The sequence below is a fragment of the Meriones unguiculatus genome, chromosome 3 (genome assembly GCF_030254825.1).
Source record: "Meriones unguiculatus strain TT.TT164.6M chromosome 3, Bangor_MerUng_6.1, whole genome shotgun sequence".
Lineage (NCBI taxonomy): Eukaryota > Metazoa > Chordata > Mammalia > Rodentia > Muridae > Meriones > Meriones unguiculatus.
Genome location: NC_083351.1, coordinates 133,055,852 through 133,075,775, shown reverse-complemented (window position 1 = coordinate 133,075,775; position 19,924 = coordinate 133,055,852). Strand labels below are relative to the sequence as shown.

The 19,924-nt window shown below is 40.8% G+C and overlaps 1 protein-coding gene and 1 non-coding gene across 8 annotated transcripts in view; both read right to left on the bottom strand.

Annotated features, from left to right (window-relative positions):
- Agtpbp1 (ATP/GTP binding carboxypeptidase 1) overlaps nucleotides 1–19,924 on the bottom strand; it is a 117,230-nt gene that overhangs the window by 48,820 nt on the left and 48,486 nt on the right. For 6 of the 7 annotated variants that reach the window (XM_021647774.2, XM_021647772.2, XM_021647766.2 and 3 more), the window contains exons 12-17: nucleotides 16,119–16,216; nucleotides 11,223–11,339; nucleotides 7,579–8,231; nucleotides 2,443–2,526; nucleotides 997–1,083; nucleotides 767–915 (exon numbers count right to left, since the gene is read on the bottom strand). In XM_021647774.2, coding sequence (XP_021503449.1) covers nucleotides 767–915; nucleotides 997–1,083; nucleotides 2,443–2,526; nucleotides 7,579–8,231; nucleotides 11,223–11,339; nucleotides 16,119–16,216 — 1,188 coding nt within the window. The remainder of the gene's footprint in view (nucleotides 1–766; nucleotides 916–996; nucleotides 1,084–2,442; nucleotides 2,527–7,578; nucleotides 8,232–11,222; nucleotides 11,340–16,118; nucleotides 16,217–19,924) is intronic. The other variant, XM_021647770.2, reaches the window with a different exon arrangement.
- LOC132653436 (U6 spliceosomal RNA) lies at nucleotides 12,977–13,083 on the bottom strand. The gene has a single exon (XR_009591175.1). It is a non-coding gene; the product is annotated as a U6 spliceosomal RNA (small nuclear RNA).

Genomic DNA, 19,924 nt, shown 5'->3' with positions numbered 1-19,924 from the left:
ATGTAAAAATGTTTGCGTGTGCAGGGCTGGTGAGACGGCTCAGTGGTTAAGAGCACTGGCTGCTCTTCCAGAGATCTTGAGTCCAATTCCAGCACCCAGGGAATTGGGAATCCCAATCATCTATAAAGGGATCTGACGCCCTCTTCTGGCATGCAGGTGTACATGCAGACAGAGTACTCCTACACAAAAATATTTTTCTTTCTTGTTTCTCTTCTGTGGCACTGAGGATGGAATCCACAGCTTTATGGATTCAGCCATGACTAAGTTGTAGCCCAGCCTAAAATGCAAACTCCCCCACCTGACCCTGATGCACATTTGCTTTTTCTTAGGTAGGCTTGGGATTACAAGCAATTACAGACATGCAGCACTGTGCTCGGCTTAAAAAGCAAAAATTCTTAACAAAGTATTATCAATTCTATGGTTCATTCCATAAATGAAGAAAGGCAGGTTCAATATAGAATGAAGCCTATGTAGCATGTTAAAGGCTAAATAAAGCGGAGAACTCCTGTAACCTGCCGGAGCTGCTGCTGCATAGGCAACATCTGTAACTGTGCTCCATCTGGATGAGATCAACGACAGCTACGGCAGCTTATAAGTGTCTATACAGGGTAGTTCTTTTACCATCCAACCGGAGTTTAGTGCATCTCAAACTGCGTATGATAAATGGCTGGGGACTGAAAACCAGAGTCACTGAGTGTGCCGCTAATTCTGGTACTATGGGTGACATGCCTGCATGCCCTCTCAGAGGAAGGGGAGGGGGTCTTACCATAATTAAACTGACTGTTGGACTTCTCACAGTTGATGATGTTGAACCTGTACGCAACACCTGGCCGCATCCCACTGACTTCGAAGTAGAACCACTGATGGTAATGGTTACTGTTGATATCTGAGTTCAGAATGAGATCATACTCGCTTCTAAAACACAAGACAAAGACATCTGATGGCAAGTCCAGAGTTTCTGTGCTCACACAAAAAGAGAATATGGAAATGGCTTACTTTCTAACTTGAATTACTTTGCGCAGATTCCCAGATTCAAATTTTGAGTTAAACTTCAAAAATTCTCCTTCTTCTGGTGGGGCATAGCTAAATAAATATGTTAAAGTAAGCATATTAAAATATATCACACTTAAACAGATAAACAAAGACTAAAACTACAGGCCAGATCAAAAACATACATTGCTTCCCACCTTTCTTTTAAAACAAAGAATATAGCAAACACAACAAAGAAAAAAATCTGACTTACACTTATACTCAAATTATAATTACAAAAGACTTGTTCTGACATTTACCCGTAATAAGAACTTTGCGTTGCTGAACAAATGTCATTTCTAAAACAGCGATTATCACATATAAAAAGAAGAGATTTATTTTTAAAACTGCCTGGTAAGTAGCTGTGATTCTGGCAAACGATGCAGTTTTTGCCATCAGTAACACAGGAGGTTTGGGCACTTTACCTATCACATTGCTGAGCATCCACATGCCATACCCCAGGACTGGCTCACAAAATGAAAACCCCTGCACTTCTGAAGACTCCATTCTAAAACAAGAACTAGCAAAATTCTAGCAATCTCCGTAATTTCGTCCATAGTCACTCTGGCTAGGAACAAGCTGGGTTATGCCTATCCTTAAGGTTTGTTTTTCCAAATCTAACACAGAAGCATGAACAATGAAATAACTACATGTTTAATAAGGTATGTTCTTCCTCCCCTGTGTAAGAATATTTTAAGTCAGGGATGGTGACACATGACTGAGCCAGGAAGATGACTGTAAGTTGAAGGCCAGCCTGGCCTACACAATGAGTTCCAAGTCAGCCTAAGCTCCAGTGAGAGACCCTGCCATAAACAGTAAAGAGTCTTTTAAATTCAGTCACCATCTTTGACACAGCTTCTGTCACACATCTACCAACAATCACTTTTAAAGGCATATTTCCTCCAATGAGGATAGGTAAATGTCCAATTTCCTCAAAGTATTAGCACGCTAAGGGGAGAAGAGACATATAGAAAGCTGACTGGGTTTCTTATTTGAGTAGCTGTAATTTTTATTTATTTACTTCAGTTACATCCTGACACATACCACTAGTGATATTCAAAAATAGCAGATGGCTGGCATGCTGGCCACCAGGCCAGGCTGGGGACTCCAGTGTCGAATCTAGTGCCACAGCAATAAGGGACAGCATTTCTTGTGAAAGCCCCACTCTTTTTAAAAACTACAGCATTAGCTAATAACCTTTAAATTTCACCCAAAAACAAAGGCTTATGCTATAAAAAAAAAATAGATTTACCATGATCATCATATACCTACCTATTAAAGGATGAAAATAGCAACAATAAAGAATAGGGAAGATATGATAAAAAGATACATATTTCATCTTTTAAAAACAACACTAATATTTTATTATAAAAAACAACTTATAAATAAAAAGGTTTTAGAAATCAGACTCACTTAGGGTTATCTAAGTCATACACCACCCGGTCTATGATATCGTTCTGGTGTATCAGCCTCTCGATATCTTGGGCAATTTTTGTCCTGAAATCATAAAAGACACAGGACAAAATTCACTACTGTCAACCACTGATACAAAAACATACAACTTTCTCCAAAGTACGTCTGGCATGAAGAGGTATAAAATAATAATCGTGTAAAATAAAAATAATCATTCCCTTACTTGCATACAAAAAAAAAAAAAAAACAACCACAACACAAAATAACCAAAATAAAAATCAGTACCTATCAAAACTTGAGCTTTAAAAGCTAACCACATAAAAGACAGGCACAGTAAAACCTTGTGCGAAGCAGGGAGTAGGAAGGAAGCCAGCCTAGAATGTTTCTCCAGAGAACGCAAACAGACTGACCATTAGTCAAGTTAATTCTGTGTGCATAACAGCAACATTATTAGAGATAGAGAGAACCTGAGAATTAAGACATCCCACAAGATTTTAAATCTCGTCTATTCAGGAATTCAGCCCTAGAATCCAACTGGCAGTATGCTTGCATGTTCTGCAGCATGCCCTCCCTGTGTGAGGGAGAAGAAAGGTGGGAAGAAGGAAAATAATCCCAGGAGGAACCAAGGCACCGCTGGGACAGAAAATTCAGACATCAGGGCAGATGCTGATTCCAGCCAACTGGCCACCAAATCCTGATAGCATTAATGGAAAGCCAACTCTCAAATCTCTTTTAAAATTTTTATTTTTAAATCGTGTATGTGTGTATGTGTATAGTGCCTCCCAAAGGCCGTGGTTTGAAGGCTTTATCTACATTGTGTACTACCATTCAGAGGCTAGAGAACCATTTGGAGGTCAGGCTTAGAGAAAGGAAGTGAGGTCCCTGGGAAAAAACACCTACAGAGGATACCGAGAAGTGCACCCTTCCTCCCTGCCAACTTCTAACTCTCCTTCCCAGCCACCTTAGGTAAATGGCTTGGCTCTGCCTTATCAAAAGCCCCACCGCCGTCAATCACCACAGACTCCAGCCTCTGAAAACACACCAGGATAAGCCTTTTCTCCATATTGGTTGTTACTCACAGATGGCTGTCAGTAACAGAAAGCTGTGATACCAATAGAACCTTAAGTTCTACATATACAAAGAACTTGTCCTAAATGAAGACCTGGTCATTGTAAAGAAAATATTCAAAGGTATGACAGTTAAACAGAAAAAAATAAACTAACACATGAGAAAAATGTTAGGTAAAATTGTCTTAATCTACTCCATAGTTAAATACAATTTACTTTTCAGTTTATTCCATAGAAAAATAACGTAATACATGCGAAATAGTCTCTAAAAGGGGCTGTCTTTCTGTGGCTGGAATGAAGCAGCTTAAGGAAGGGGTTACTGAGGCTCACAGTTCAGGGTTACCATCACTGGGGCAGGAAAAGCAGGGTAGCAGGAAGGTGAGGAGGCTGGCACAGCAGCAGGGGGATGGGCACTGTGCTCAGCTCGCTTTCTCAGCCCAGCGCTAGACCTTGGAGTGGTGGCCCATAGCTAAGGGGAGTCTCCCCACCTCAGCTAACCTAACCTCATCTTCACAGATATGCCCAGAGGCTAACAATGTAAGTGTCCCTCACAGGAAAGGCCAAAAGCTAACCAAACCTAGATAATGCCTCCCAAGCAAACTATCTAAGTGCGTCTACTTGTCTTGGGGCAGGGGTTAGTGTGGCTGCAGAGGTGAGTGCACATGTGTGTTTGTGCTTACATGTATGTGAGTGCCCATGCACACGTACCTGAGTGTGTATGTCAGTCCCAAGGCTGACAACGGGACTCTTTCTTGATGTCCTCCCACCTCACTCACTGAGACAAGGTCTCTCGGGAACCCATAGCTCAGCAGTACCACTAGTCTAGCTGGACAGCTTACTCTAGGGCTCTATCTTGTCTTTCTAAGTACTGGAATTGCAAGCTGGCCACCACACCCACTCAAATATTGTCACTTGACCACACCTAGTTTCAAAGATTAAGTTAGTTGGTTGGTTTGTTTGTTTGTTTTTGGTGAGCCATTTAGTTTAACAGGGACCATCATATAACTACTGGAGTGGAAGTGTCCCAGAGAGCCTGGCGGGTCAGTAGTGCAAACACACTGAAGGCAATGACGGCCCCCTCTCTAAATATCAGTAGCAGATAGCTCAGATGTGTCTTGCCCAGACAACATCTGGAAGTTCTGTTTCCTACCTTCTAAGCTCACATTATTTCTGCCCCCCTTTCCACAATGTCTCCTGAGCCTGGAGAAGAAACAGGGGAGGGCAACAAGGCTTCACAGGACAAGAGAAAGAGTATGCATGAGGAGAACTCATAACTGTTTGTTGCATTGCCAGATAAAATGAGATAAAGCCTCTGTACTAGCTGGTTTTGTGTCAGCTTGACACAATCTAGAAACATCAGAGGAAGAAGTCTCACTTGAAGAAATGCCTCCTTGAGATCCAGCTATAAGGCATTTTCTCAATTAGTGATCAATGGAGGAGGGTCCAGCCTATTGTGGGTGGTGCCATCCCTGGGCTGGTGGTTCTGGGTTCTATAAGAAGATAAGCTGAAGCATGCCTTGAGGAGCAAGCTAGTAAACTGCACCACTACATGGCCTCTGCCTCAGCTCCTGCCTCCAGATTCCTGCCCAGTTTGAGCTCCTGTCCTGACTCCCTTCCATGATGAACAGTAGAAGGCAAGTGTAAGCTAAAAAAAAAACCCTTTCTTTGGTCACACTGTTTTGTCACAGCAATAGAAACCTTAACTAAGACACCCTCCAGACACAATTTTACTGTTACTTTATCATCTATATTGAGCAGATATGCATATGAATCTTTTTGTTTTGATGTTGATTTTGGTTTTCAAGACAGGGTTTCTCTGTGTAGTGTTGGTTGTCCTAGAACTCACTCTATAGACCAGGCTTTCCTCAAACTTAAAGAGATCTGCCTGCCTCTTCTTCCCGAGTGCTGGGATTAAAGGTGTGTGTCACTACCACCCAGCACACAGGAATCTTATAACAGACCTTTTCTTTTGCAATTGAGTCAGAGACATTTCAACAGAATTTATTTATTCTATACTGAATTTTGTTTTTCAAAATATTAGGCTCAGTAACTACACACTATAAAAACAACCATACAACAGAATTCCAAATAACACTAACAGCATTCCTCAGGATAATTTTTTAAGCACGGGGTCTCACTGTGCTGTCCAGACTCAGCCTGGCTCAGCCTCCCAAGGGGCTGGGTCCACAGGTGTGTACCAACATGTCCAGCTTACTAAGTAATCTCAAAGGTCTGTTTCCTTTTTCTGAAAGTGACAAAACAATAAAGTCTCACTGATTTGACAGCTATCATCTGTAATGTTACTAGATTCAGATAGGAAATGACACTGGCACATCAATCACAAAATGCCCATCATTCAGACAAAACTAGCTGAAAAGAGACAAGACGACTCACATGAACAAGCTAAAGCCAACACCCTCAAAGTATCTCAAGAGATTAGTATTTTTGGGAACTTTGATAGCTTTGACATGAATGTGAAACTTTGAATCCGGAGGACTACCCAGCTATCAAGGTCAACAAACACTCTTATAAAGGAAAGGACAGTGCATATTCTTATAAAGGAAAGACAGGATTTTTGTCACAATTCTGTCACTGCAGGAGGAAAATCAGTAAGCTGTCAAATGAGGTGTGACGTGGTACCAGGTGCTGCAGGTAAAATGCACAGCTGTGGCTTGAAGAGGCATGTACTTAGGATGCTCAGAGGCCAGCTGCAAGGCTCCTCTTCAGTATACATACACTTGCAACAAGAGTGTATCAAAACTGATGAGACATCATTTTAAAAGGTCACCAAAAACAGTTCACAGACTAAGCAGATTTTACACCGCTGTTGTTTTTTTTTTGTTTTGTTTTGTTTTTTTGTTTTGTTTTGTTTTTACGTGCTGAGTATGCAATGGCTGGCACTACCAACAAATTCTGTGTTTATTTTTTGGTGTAATAAATATTACCTCACTTAGTAACAAATAACAAATTTTCACTTTGTATTTCCACCTAAATTTTCAAACAAAATAATACATCCTTAATACTTCATTTATAGCCTACTTTAAAAATCATATCTAAAGCAAGTATGAATGAAAAATTACTAAATATCACTAAGATCATACTCATTCAAACATCATTAAATGATCCTTCATATTTTTAGGTGCAATCTAAACCAAGTTTCTACATTGTATCAGGATGATATTGTTGTTCTTTCATTTATATAAGTAATATGCTTACAAAATAAAGTGATTTTATTTTGTCATTCCATTAGTAAATCATCATGTGCCCTTTGCACTTGTTGAGAACTGACAGAGAAAGGGATAAACAGGCCCTTGCCTCAGACTCGAGCATGTTTATCTCAGGTGTCCTCAGAGACCCTTTGTTGCAAGCCAATGCCCTGGCCCTGAGACAAGGGGAAAGGACTTTAGCAAACAGCTCAAGTGTAGTAAAAACTGCACCCTTAAGAATAGCTGTTCAGAACAGTCCAAACAGGTCGCCTCAACTGCTTCTCCCAGACTATGAAATGTCTAAGGTGACCGGAAGGAGGACACTGCCTGAGACAGTACGTTGGTCCTATAGCTCACTGTTTCAATAGGCCTTCTCTGGCTTGTTGGAGGCTGGGAGATGGATGGTGAGGTAGGTAGATCTGCCAGGCCCAAAGTAAATAAGACAATTATAATCTAAGAGGTGTTTGTGTCTTATTACTTGTGATAGCGGGTTAAATAATACTGCCATGATAATATTAGGGCAAATAATAAAAATTTTATAGCCTAACAGCCATTTTTTAATTTACTACAACACTGGCCATTTCTATTGGATGCTTGAAGTTCCTGATCTGTTGCTGTTATCTGCTATTTGCTATGTTTCTTTTCCTTTTCTTGCTAGACCTGAATAAACTCAAAGCCAAATTATAGCAATCATAGATTGCAACACAGACACAACAGTAAAGTTCAAAGCAACACAAAGCAGCCTAACAAATATATCTTTAACTCACAGTAATCTTTTCCTAGAGACTGAAAATGGAATTTCTAAGTATGCTTTACATTTGGCAATGGTCTTACTTAGGAGGAGGAAGAAATCTGCAACTCACCTTTGTACACCATAAGGCCTTTCTACAATAGGCTCTTTGAAGGGAGGAGGAATGTGACCAAAATAATCAGGATAAGCCACTTCTGAATACTCTGGAACAGACTTGGTATTTTTTACAACCTCAATATACAGTTCTGGGTCATGGAGTGTTGATCCATTGGCGCCTTCAACCACAGAAACCTGTTCTATTGAGGAGCTGGACTCAGTATCTTCATCATCTTCCGTCTCAACTCCAGTACAACACAGCTTCCCAAGCTGTACTGTCCGCCCCTCAAAAAGAGTACTTCCACACGTAGCCGCATGTGCACACACCTTCGTGCAGGAGAGGACGGTGAGAGGAAGACCATACTCCTTCCTTAGCCCCACCGCTTGCGAAGGGAGACTCTGCAGGGTGATGCGGTCCAAGGCCTTCACAAGGTCGTTGTGGGCTGGAGAGGCAGCTGTGTTCTGAGCACCGAGCTGCTGCGGCAGTGTCCTGCTGCTGCCCTGGCCATCTTCCCTCGAGTCCTCTCCTTTCTCCTTCATGACAGTGCCTTTCCTTACACTACCTGAATTCCCAGATGCTTCGTCTCCAGCTGTGGGAACAACAATGGGACCTCGCACTTTCCCCTCAAACACAAAAGGTTTGGGTTCTCTAGAGATTAAGTCATAGTCCTGTTTAAAAAAAAATAATAAGTTTAATCTGTTATCTGTCACTATTAAAGTAGACTAATAAAAGTAAGATCATATTTGTTTCATAAGCTACTTCAGAAACCTAAGATCTTTTTCTGATCTCCATGGGCTGCAAGCATGCATATGGTACACATATATACAGGCAGGCAAAATACTCATACACGTGTGACACACTATGATACACTGCAGCTTCCACGGTGAAATTTGTTTTTCTTTGGCGGGGGGAGGCTGCAGGGATGGAGGGCAGATATGGAGGGATGTGGGGAGATGAGTAGGACATGAGTGCATGATGAGAAATTCATAGACAATCACTAAAAAGTTAAATACAATACAATAAAAATAAAATTCTTTCAAACAGTATATATTACTAGGATAAATGAACTTTTATAAATCTCAATAATATATCATTAAATATTTCTTCCTACTATTCAGGCATATATTTAAAGGTACGAAGTATTTAAAGAATACATTCTTCTGAAACTTAAAAGAAGATAACTCCTTTTGTACTAAATCTAGTCAAATAACATGAAAGTCATGAAAACAATGTGCTATTTCCCTAACATAAAGCACTAAAATAACTAACAGCCTATAACTTATAGCAAAACACACAACACACTAATAAATGTATACTGCCTTATTTATCTAAAGTAGCATAGGTCTAGAGGTCTGAGTTCAGATACATTTGTCTTTACTACTTGACACAGCTACTTAACCTAGTCAGATGCAACGAGAGAGCAATTGTGCTTCAGAAGTAACCAAACCAAGAACAAGTCAGTCACCTGTTTACATCACAAGGGGCTGTACAGGACCCATCAAGGCTAGCCTAGCTAGGTAGTGAAGTATGATTAGGACATAGGACTCTAAAGACAGACGTGTATCATGATTTGAAAGGAAGAAGTTGTCTGGAAAACAAGTAAAAACTTTATCAGTGGTTCTCAACCTTCCTAATACTGTGACCTTTTAATAAAGTTCCTCATGTTGTGATGACCTCCAACCATAAAACTATTTTCATTGCTACTACATAACTTTTTATTTTGCTACTGTTATGAATCGTAATGTGAGTATCTGATATACAGAATATCTGATATGGGAGCCCTGTGAAAGGGTCATTCAACCTTCAAAGGGTTGAGAAGTACTGATCTAAACCATGAAACCCATTACAAAATCACTCTTTGTATTCCCACACCAAAGCTATAACTTGTGTGACATTATATATTCCTATATGCATATAATTACAGAAAAATGGGTAAAGTCATTATAAGGTAATCAATTCCCATCCCAAACCACTATACCTGTGTGCCTTGATTTAGAAAGTATTTATCTCCAAATGGTTTAAGTGAAACCGAACACATTAAAAAGAGTAACTCAACAGTTGTTCTAGGTTACCTGATCCACATTCCTCCCCAAAGGCCTCTGCCCAGCGCCCTCCCCTTCCCTCACCACTTCCCAAGTGAGCTCACACACACACACACACACACACACACACACACACACACACACACAACTACTTTCTTCCTGACTCTTGACCTCCTTGCATTACTCTTAGCTCCAAAGTGCCAATGAACTTCAGCTTACAGGAAGTACAGGGAATGAGAGGGCGGTTTCATTGTAATCCACGGCTCCTAAGTTTACTCCCAAAGACAAACACGAAAAACTGGCAAATATTTCTCCTTTCTGTCTCATATATAAACTCACTGTCATCTTTTTTTCTCGTCAACTCTAATCAAGGTTACAGGATTTGGAGAGCAACAAAGTTTATAGCAAAAACTACTTCAGTCTTAGAGACTGGCTAGTCACCCTGGCTTTTTGTTTGTTTTTGCTTTGAGACAGGCTGGCGGGCCTGGAGCTTATTACATAAACCAAGCTGGCCTCTGAACTTACTGAAATCCACCTGGCTCTACTTCCCTGGTGCTGAGATTAAAGGTGTATGCCACCAAGCCCAGCCACTCATTCTTTGAAATCCTGGGTAATTTTACAGCATGAAAGAAGGGGGAGATGGAAAAACCAAGAGGGGAAAGGAGCTCCATAAGGAGACCAACAGAGCCAAAAAAATCTGGGCCCAGGAAGCCCTACAAAGACTGATGAATCAACCAAGGACAATGAATGCATGGAAAGGACCTAGGCGCCCTACTCAGATGTAGCCCATGGGAAGCTCACTCTCCATGGGTGTTCCCTAGTAAAGGGAGCAGAGGCTATCTCTGGCATGAACTCAGCTGCCTTCTCTTTGATCATCTCCCCCTGGCCACAGAGAAAGAGAATCCAGACAGTCCTGATGAGACTTGATAGGCTAGGGTCAGATAGTAGAGGCGGGACAGAGTGGATGAAGAGAGAGGAAGGGTGGGACCAGAAGGAGATGAGGAAATGGGCTACAAGCTGGGATACAACGTGAATAAACTATAATAAATAATAATAATAATAATTTTTTAAAGTAAAAAAGAAAAAAAAAAAACAGCACAGTCAAAACAAGTGAGAACATAAAACTACACTTACTAACCACCAACAATTCAGTCAATATGGCCTGCTGTGTAACTCAGGCTGAATAATTATAACTCAGGGAATGAGAATAAGAAATGCTAATAATGACTCAACCTATGTTTTTAGGACCTCAGGTTGGCCTCTCTCCTCTGTCCTGACTAGTATTGCTACATTGTAACCTTTAATGGGACAAATAAAGACGGAATTTCTTCACATCACTACTTAAATAAACAAAAACAACACAAGGAAAAAAAACATGATTTCATAATACAATTTTAAGACTATAAGACAAAATTTAAAAAGCAGGTCAAAGTGATGAACCAAAGTAATTATAAAAATGTAAAACCTAGCTCAACATCCTCTCTAATGATCCATTATCATTCTAGAAAGAAAGATGAGTTCTATTTTTTCAGAAATGAAAAATGTCAATTACATGCATAAAGAAGAAAACATGAACTTTTATAAAACCAAGTAAGGCCAAATGTTTGGTATTTATACCTGAAAATCATCAACAAGCTCAGGGAAGAGGTGTTCATACATTTTCAGTTCTTCTATTGTTCGTCCTGGTACTTGCTGGGGTTTTAATTTGTTAATATCTGTTTCAATATCATCATTCTGAAATAATAAAACATGTCACTAGCATAAAAACACCATAAAAGTTATAAAATATACTTTATATTTGAAATGTCCCAAAATATTATTACTTATGATTAGTGAATAATCACCAACAAAATTTATATTCAGTTTAATCTTAAATCAGTTCTTTTAATTAGCTATTGATTATCATTATGTTGATTTTGTTGTTTGGTTATGGTTAATCTTAATGTAACAGAGTATTCAGGCTCATCAAGACAAAAACAAAACAAATATTTAAAACCACATATGTTCTCATCAGTATCCCTATCATTCTGTTGTGAAGTAAAATTCAAGAAAATGAAATTGAGAAGCATCTGTACATAACAAACACGGTGACAAGCAAAGCAACTAACACTGGCTGCACACACTAACCTACTGTCACTCTGAAACAGAGAGGACTGTGGCGGAGGGTGGGAGTGGTGCCCACTGGTGTTAAGGAGCTCGGGAACAGGAAGGTAACGCTAGTCAGAGGTTCCAGGAACACATCATCTGCCAGCATATGGCCTCAGCACAGACAAGCCCATCACACACTCTTGCACTGAATGATAAACAGAGGCCCCCTTCGCAAAGCCCACGCCACTGTCCACACTATTTTTGCAGGACCAAGAGAATAAGTGGTACAAGCCCCCAAAATATACCTTTAAGAAAAATGAGTAACAATGTCCTCATACAGAAAAACTGTACCATCAATCAATCCTGTCCTAAACTCTTGATTTCTGTTTTTGAGTCTCACTACGTTGCCCCAACTGTCCTCCTGAAAGGAGGGCAAGTGTCACTAAGATCACTTAATCTCCTAACTTTCGTAGATGGGTAATAATACAGAGTGAGACCAACTACTAATTTTTTTCATTTTTTTTATTTTTTTATTAATTACACTTTATTTACTTTGTATCCCCCTGTAGCTCCCTCCCTCCTCCCCTCTCAATCCCTCCTTTCCTCCTCTTTCTCCATGCATGCCCCTCCCCAAGTTCACTGGTAGGGGAGGTCTTCTTTTCCTTCCTTCTGATCCTAGTCTGTTAGGTCTCACCAGGAGTGGCTGTATTGCCTTCTTCTGTGGCCTGGTAATGCTGCTCCCCCCTTAGGTAGAGGTGATCAAAGAGCAGGCCAATCAGTTCATGTCAGAGACAGTCCCTGTTCCTATTACTATGGAACCCACTTGGACACTGAACTGTCATGGGCTACATCTGTGCAGGGGATCTGGGTTATCTCCATGCATGCTACTTGGTTGGAGTATCAGTCTCAGGGAAGACCCTTGTGCTCAGATTTTTTGGTTCTGTTGCTCTCCTTATGGGGCTTCTGTCTTCTCCAGATCTTACTATTTCCCACTTTTTTCATAAGATTCCCTGCAACCTGCCCAAAGTTGGCCATAAATCTCAGCATCTGCTTTGATAGTCTACAGGGCAAAGCCTTTCAGAGGCCCTCTGTGGCAGGCTTCTAACTTGTTCGCTGTTTTTTCCTTCTTCTGATGTCCATCTTCTTTGCCTTTCTGGATGGGGATTGAGCATTTTAACCAGAGTTCTCCCTCTTAATCAGTTTCTTTAGGTATACAGATTTTAGTAGGTTTATCCTATATTATATGTCTATATGAGTGAGTATATACCGTGTGTGTCTTTCTGAAAAATATAGAATGCTTCACAAATTTGCATGTCATCCTTGTGCAGGGGCCATGCTAATCTTCTCTGTATCGTTCCAATTTTAGTATATGTGCTGCCGAAGTGAGTACCCAACTACTAATTTTTAAGTGGAGACTCATTTTTAATTTCCTATATATCATACTATCAGAATAAACTACTTATTTTCAACCTTAAGACAAATTTATTTTACTGTGTTTAAATAATTCATCTGTAGTATCTGTCTATATATGAATATTAACTAGTATTCTTAAAGGAAAAATAAATGCTATTTCTCAACATTGCATAATCAGGAATTTGCTTTTATTTATATAATGAATAAGTAAGTTTTTATTTCTATGAAGATTGGTTTTATTTACATATGTATTATTACCATGTAATTGATACTTTGTGAGTATATAATTTCACTTAAGGTTTTATCTATGAACAAACAATGTATAAATTTTCTTGATTAACATCTAACCATCTAAAGTAAAAAATACTTTACAAAGATATTTTGTAACATTGGACAGTGGTGGTGCAAGCCTTTAACCCCAGCACATAAGAGGCAGAGGCAGTTGGATTGCTTAATTCAAAGACAGCCTGGTCTATAAAGAGAATTCCCCTTGTCTGGGGTGGGTCGAAGTATTTTTCCTCTCTAAGCATAAGGCTCACTGTTAGAAATGGCACTCTAGCATTAAGAAAAAGAAAAAAATCTGTTGACCTTTATGGCTACCTGGAAGTGAGTTGTTTAGAACCTAAAAAAAAAAAAAAAAAAAAAAAAAGACTCCTGGGGGGAATGACTGGTGAGGGAAAGGCAGTCTGGAAGCTAACTACCAATCACAGCAGAGCAGTCCGGCTTCGCCCGCGACAGCACAGCCACTCCTGCAAGACTCTGTGGATCCAGATCTTAAAGGCTAAGAAGAGCTGACGAGATCCAACCAAGTCACAGACAGACAGCAGTGCAGGCAAGGGAGGCCTATGCAGCTCGCAGTAGTGCGCTTGAAGAGGACACATCTGTGGAATATGCAGCAATGGTGAGGAGGTGGGCCCTCCCTCCACCACATTTCCTGGCCCCTTGCACACATGGGCCTCTGTGTCTATATCCACTGCTGTGAATATTTGATGGTTATCATACAGCAAGAGCTTGGCTTGACACACAGTTAAGTGTTCAATAAATGCTATTCTTCTCTTACAACTCTTTTGTTAAGGCTAAGTAGACAATATGTGAGCAATCACTGTGAATCACTTGTCACTTATCTCAGTAAAAACTGGACACCAACAGCTGCTTTTCAAAGACATCAATGTCAAGAGCCAAGAAATCTATGGAAATGTTTCAAGTGGATGGGCAAGTGAGAGACAATGATATGCAGAATCTAAGGCTACACCCTAAACAATTCATAAAGGGCTTTACAAGAGCAAGTAATAAGCTGGACAAAGATGGCAGGATGGTAGAAAGCGAATAGCTGTGCTACGGTTTATGGTAAAGGGCCACAGGTGACATATGGAATCCACTCTCAAATGCCTGTTTTGGAACATGTTCACACATGCACAGTTTTCCAGCAGCCTGATCAGTCACTGTTCCAACTTCCCCCACTCCCTAATCTTTATACTCTTGACCATCACAGATATTTCTAACCAGAACTGTGAGATGTGAAGAATGATCTATAGCAAACATGCTTTAATCTTTATTATTAAAATCTTGTCTTTTGATAAAAACTCATAAAGATTAATGTGGAAGGTGTGGTGCTAAGCTCAGGAATTTCACCAACCCCAAGTACCCTGGGGGTGGGGGAACACATCTCAACAATGCTTCCCTTGCCTGAGAAGGTAATTCATAGCCAGGAACCTAGTAGTTCTGTTGCTTATGTCAGGTTCAAACGCCCAGTCACCACAGATTTTGTGTCTTGACATGAAACCTGCTCTATTTTTCTTGTGATCCCACTGGCAGCAATGAAGGTGACTCTACATTATTATTGAGATACATCTTCAGTATTTCAGAAGAGCATAGTATTCTGAAAAGCACAGTGTGCTCAATTTAAAGGTAGTGTGCCAACCTTTTAAAAAGATTTATTAATTTTTCATTCCTGTACATGAATGTTTTGCCTGCCTGCATAAATGTGTGCTGCTTGTGTGCCTGGTGTTCACAGAGGCCATAAGCAGTGTCAGGCCCCATGGAGATGGGATTACAAACATTTATGAGCTGCCAAATGCCTGCTGGGAACTGAACCTGGTCCTCTGCAAAAGCAGCAAAAACTCTTAACTGCTAAGCCATCATCCTTCAGCCCCAGTAGCCCAAGACACTATAGATAGATAGATAGATAGATAGATAGATAGATAGATAGATAAATTTTAAAGAGTCAAACTAGCTCTCCCTCAAAGCTGGCAGCAAACAAGCCAAGCAGATGCTAAAGATACACCAAATAAAGCAAAAAAGGACTTCTAAGCTTCCAGACAAAGCATACAACTCTAAAAACTCACCAGCCTCCTTGGATTAACAGCTCATGTAATAACAACACTCGTTTTATATTTCCTAAATCCAGCAATTCTTCAAGAATTGTGACATCATCATTAAGCACCTAGTTACAGACTCTTTTCCTAGTATTTTCACAGTCCCAATGATTACCGACATAAGGAAATGCCTTCTGAAATAAACTGCCATAGCAGTCTCAGCACATTTTCCTTACATTACTCAGTTTTCAGAAGCCCAGTCAGAAAGCTTAAACTCTTTTCCTTCAAGGCTATTTACAGACCAGCAGATTCAGCTACAAGAAAAATATGTGAATGAACAATTGTATCTGTATTTCTATGCATGCAGGCAAATCTATGTTTTGTTGTACTTTTTGGTTTTTGGTTTTTGGTTTTGGTTTTTTTGTTTTGTTTTGTTTTGTTTTTGGGAGGGTTTTTTTGGTGGTGGTTGGTTGGTTGGCTGATTGGATTTTTCGAGATAGCATTTCTCAGTGTAGCCTTGGTTGTCCTGGTCTCGATGTGTAGACCAGGCTGGCCTTGAACTCACAGTGATCTGATTGCCGATGCCTCCCCAAGTGCTGGGATTACTGGAATGTACCACCATGCCTGGCGAGGCAAATTTGTTTTAAAGCTGAGATATACAATTCATAAAGTTTACTAATGTTAAAAATGTACCAACCTTAAAATTTTGATCTAGGTCATCTTCATTTTCAACTTCATTTTCAGCTTCTAAATCAACATCATCGTTGTCATCACTTTCATCTACTACGTCATCTACTGCGAGATAAAACACACTATAAGTCAGTGAGAGGCAAGTATCCACAAGGGGCATAAAGTACTCCAATCACCAAGGAAAGGCGAGAAATTTCTTTTTATGATTGAATTATTACATTCATCTATTCAGCAGAAATTTCTTTTTTATTGACTACATTTATACTTTGACAATTTCATATACTGGGAATGTTTTGGTTTCCCTTTTAGATTCCTTGCTAAAAGCATCTATACGGATATTTCAGCCCCTGGAAACCTGAGGTAGTATGCAGAAGGGCCCTAAAATCTGAAAAGCACTACAAATTAAATGCTCTATGATTGATGTTCTCAGTTTACAAATCTAATAATGTCCTATGTTACAGTAGCCCAAATGAAGCATTATGATAAACTTCAATGACAATTACAAACTTCAATGAACATGTGCCATGTACTCCATTACTGACTAGGAATTTTTAACAATATAATTCCTGCCCTAAAGGACCTCAGGATCCAAAAGCACAAAGGAGCCAACAATCAGAACAGAGAAGCTAAATGGTAATGAAGGTATAAACTTGACAGTGCCACAGGACAGAGAGACAGACAGTACCTGGCTGCAAACCACACAGGGCCAAGGGATGACCACTGACCACTTCACAGATCGAGGAGCTCAGCAGCTCCATAAGGAGACACAAGGGCAGGGAGGAGGTGCTGAGAGGAAGTTAGAACCTGAGATGATGGGATCTTGGAAAAATAAATATGGTGGACATGTGGTGTGTGCTTGGGAAATCCAAGTAAGAATGAGATGGGACCGACATTATACAGCCAGCCAAGTCAGTCAGAATTAGCCTACAGAACCTAAGCACAGGATTTCCAAGAAAAGAAAGGCTCGATTCAACTTGCACTTCTGTGAGAGGTGAATATAGGAGGGAAGTGAGACCAGTCAAGAGAGACAGTTAAGTGTCTAGGCCAATGCAAGACTAAGAGAATGGAGAGAGAGAGACAGAAACACACAGGGCATGTGATATGAAAGGACATGGACCCCGACTGTGAGGGAAGGAGGAGGAGGGCCAGGATGCTGTCAGAAAAATGGCGCTTTCAACCTACACGGAAATGCTGAGAGCTGCCCTCCTGAGCTCTTTGACGTCTCTGCACAGTGTGACATAGACAGCGATCACTGACTGCCTCTCACCCAGAGCAGTCCTGCTTTGCCTCATATTGGTAACAAAATCCCTGCACTTTAGCTGAGGGATTCCAGCTCTTGCTGCAATAGTGACAGAAGCTACCGTGGATAGTACTGTGTGGTGCACAATGATAGGTCATATTCCCGGGAAGAAGGGAAGGCTGCCCCCTAGTAAGTACTTTCTTAGGAGAACCTGAAAATGGTCTCTGATAGTCTAGCCTACCGAGATCCACTAGCCACAAATCACTTGACTAACCTGAGGGTGAATAAGTGGTGGGGAAGTCTTGTCTGGGCACAGTGTTACAAAGGGCTACGGAGACAGAAGTCCTGAGTGAAAGCTGTGCCCCCTCACTACTAACTATGTGCCCTGAAAAAGGTCAATCAGGTGGTCATCTTCATGTCCTGCTCTGTAAAGTGGAGGTGGCTACTCTGCTCCTGTGAGCATGCACAGTCAACCTGCTGCACAGGGTGTCATGGACAGGCCTAGAACACTGCTGTAGTACTCTAGCGGCAGCTCAGTTAATAGGAACAAAACACTCTTCTGGGGGAAAAAATGCATTAAATTAAAAAAAAAAGCCTATTACAAACAGGAAAAACATCGGCTTCAATTGTGCAGAAAAACAGTTCAGAGAAAAAAAAACGTTTTTAATTTGAGGCAACTGTTCCAAGAATTTTCCTTTGGGTGGATGCTTCAAATGTGAAACAACACATAGCTTTGGGGCATCTAAGACTTTCTCATAGTGCTGCACTGTTAAGTATTAATTATACCTCCAACATACAATCTGACTAAAAGTCAAAGATGCCACCTGCTTTCTTGTATATATTTACAACAGCAACTTAAGGAACACCTTCTACGTACCTCTCTGATAGCTAGTGAGGCAAACACAGGGCATCCCTGGGATTCTACCATTAAAGAAGTGAGCCGGCAGCTCCTAAAAGACTTAGAAACTATAAACAAGGAAACTGTTTTCACTCTGCCTATAACTGTGCTCCACTTCCCCTCTATACACTGTGTCAGCTCTATAAGGACAGCCTACAGGTGTAGGGATATGTCTGTGTCCACAAACACATTTTTCAGCAGCAGGTGATATGCTGTGTGTATAAAGGTTTGTGGCTATATACATGTAGACATAGACACAGGAAAAAAAGCTATATTTTATTCCTTTTCCTTGTATCTGGTGTTATTAAATGTTTTGTTTGTCATGGTTTCCTGGGTAATGCTGTAGCAATATTCCCCACAGCTCATACATCTTGCCTCTCAATGATGAATCATTTCTTTCTCTGTCTTGGTGACTTGAATCTCATCATGGTATTTACTGAAATAATTATTTGTTTTCCTTTTGACCTACTGATAATAAATTTTACCCATTTTAATATGACAGTGAACTTCATTTCTTAAAAGGGATCTTGGAACTACAGCCACCATTGTTACTACCATCTCATTGGCGGCTGTTGGAGCTACCACCAGGGCATTAGCCAGGAGTCATACTGGGCAGACTGCTCAGACCCTGAATAATCATTTAGCCAATGTAGCTCATGCCTTAGTTGTACATAAAGGAATTAATGCTCAACTAAAAGGAAGCTTGATGGTGTTCAATCAGAGGATTGACCTCTTGCAGGAGCAAATTGATACCCTATGGCAAATCGCTCAACCTGGCTGTCAATGAAAGTATGCTGGACTTTGAGTCACTAGCATACAACATGAGAATTTTTCCTGTGCTGCAAATCTGTCTAAACAATTGTTGAGCTATATTTTAGGTAATTGGACTGGAGAATTCGATACTACGATGGAGCAGCTGAGAGTGGCCATTGTCACAGTAAATTCTACTAGAGTGGACACAGGACTAGCCACAGGATTATCAACATGGATTGCTGCAGCCATGAATCATCTGAAGGAATGGGCGGGCATGGGAGCGTTAGCAGGCCTTCTGGTGTTGGTCTCCTTGGTTTGCCTGTGGTATATATGCAAGATTAGAGTCTCACAACAGTGTGATGCAGCCATGATCATTCAGGCCTTTACAGCCATTGAAGCAGGACATTCTCCCCAAGCATGGTTGGCTACCATAAAAAGCTAAAATGATATGCTCAGGATGCGAGGCTAAGCACTGCACTCAGGGTCAGCCGCTTTCGACCCAGAGAAGAGCATGTCTGATTGCATGCGGGTTGATGCCCCAGGTCCCGCCTCTGAGAAAAAGATATCAGACGGGTCTGATGCTCTTTGGGTGGATGACACCTAAATGAACATCGGTACAAAGTCCCAATTTATTTCTAATATCAGAGATCAGACCTCTACTCTTGCCTGATGCATCTAAAACAAAAAGGGGGAACTGTAGAGAGCTGCGGAATGCTATGCCTTAAAGATGGAGCTGGTTTCTGCCTTCCACCTTCCCGATGGTGAGTGCTCTCTGTCACGAACAACTCCACATTTGGCTAAGGCTGAGGATCTGGCTTGCTTCCATGTATGTGGACCTATCTGCATTGCCCACGTGGCACGCCTGGGTTGGCTACCCAGAGGCTATTTAAGCTGTGGGCTGGCTTTCCCCAGGGTCCGAGGA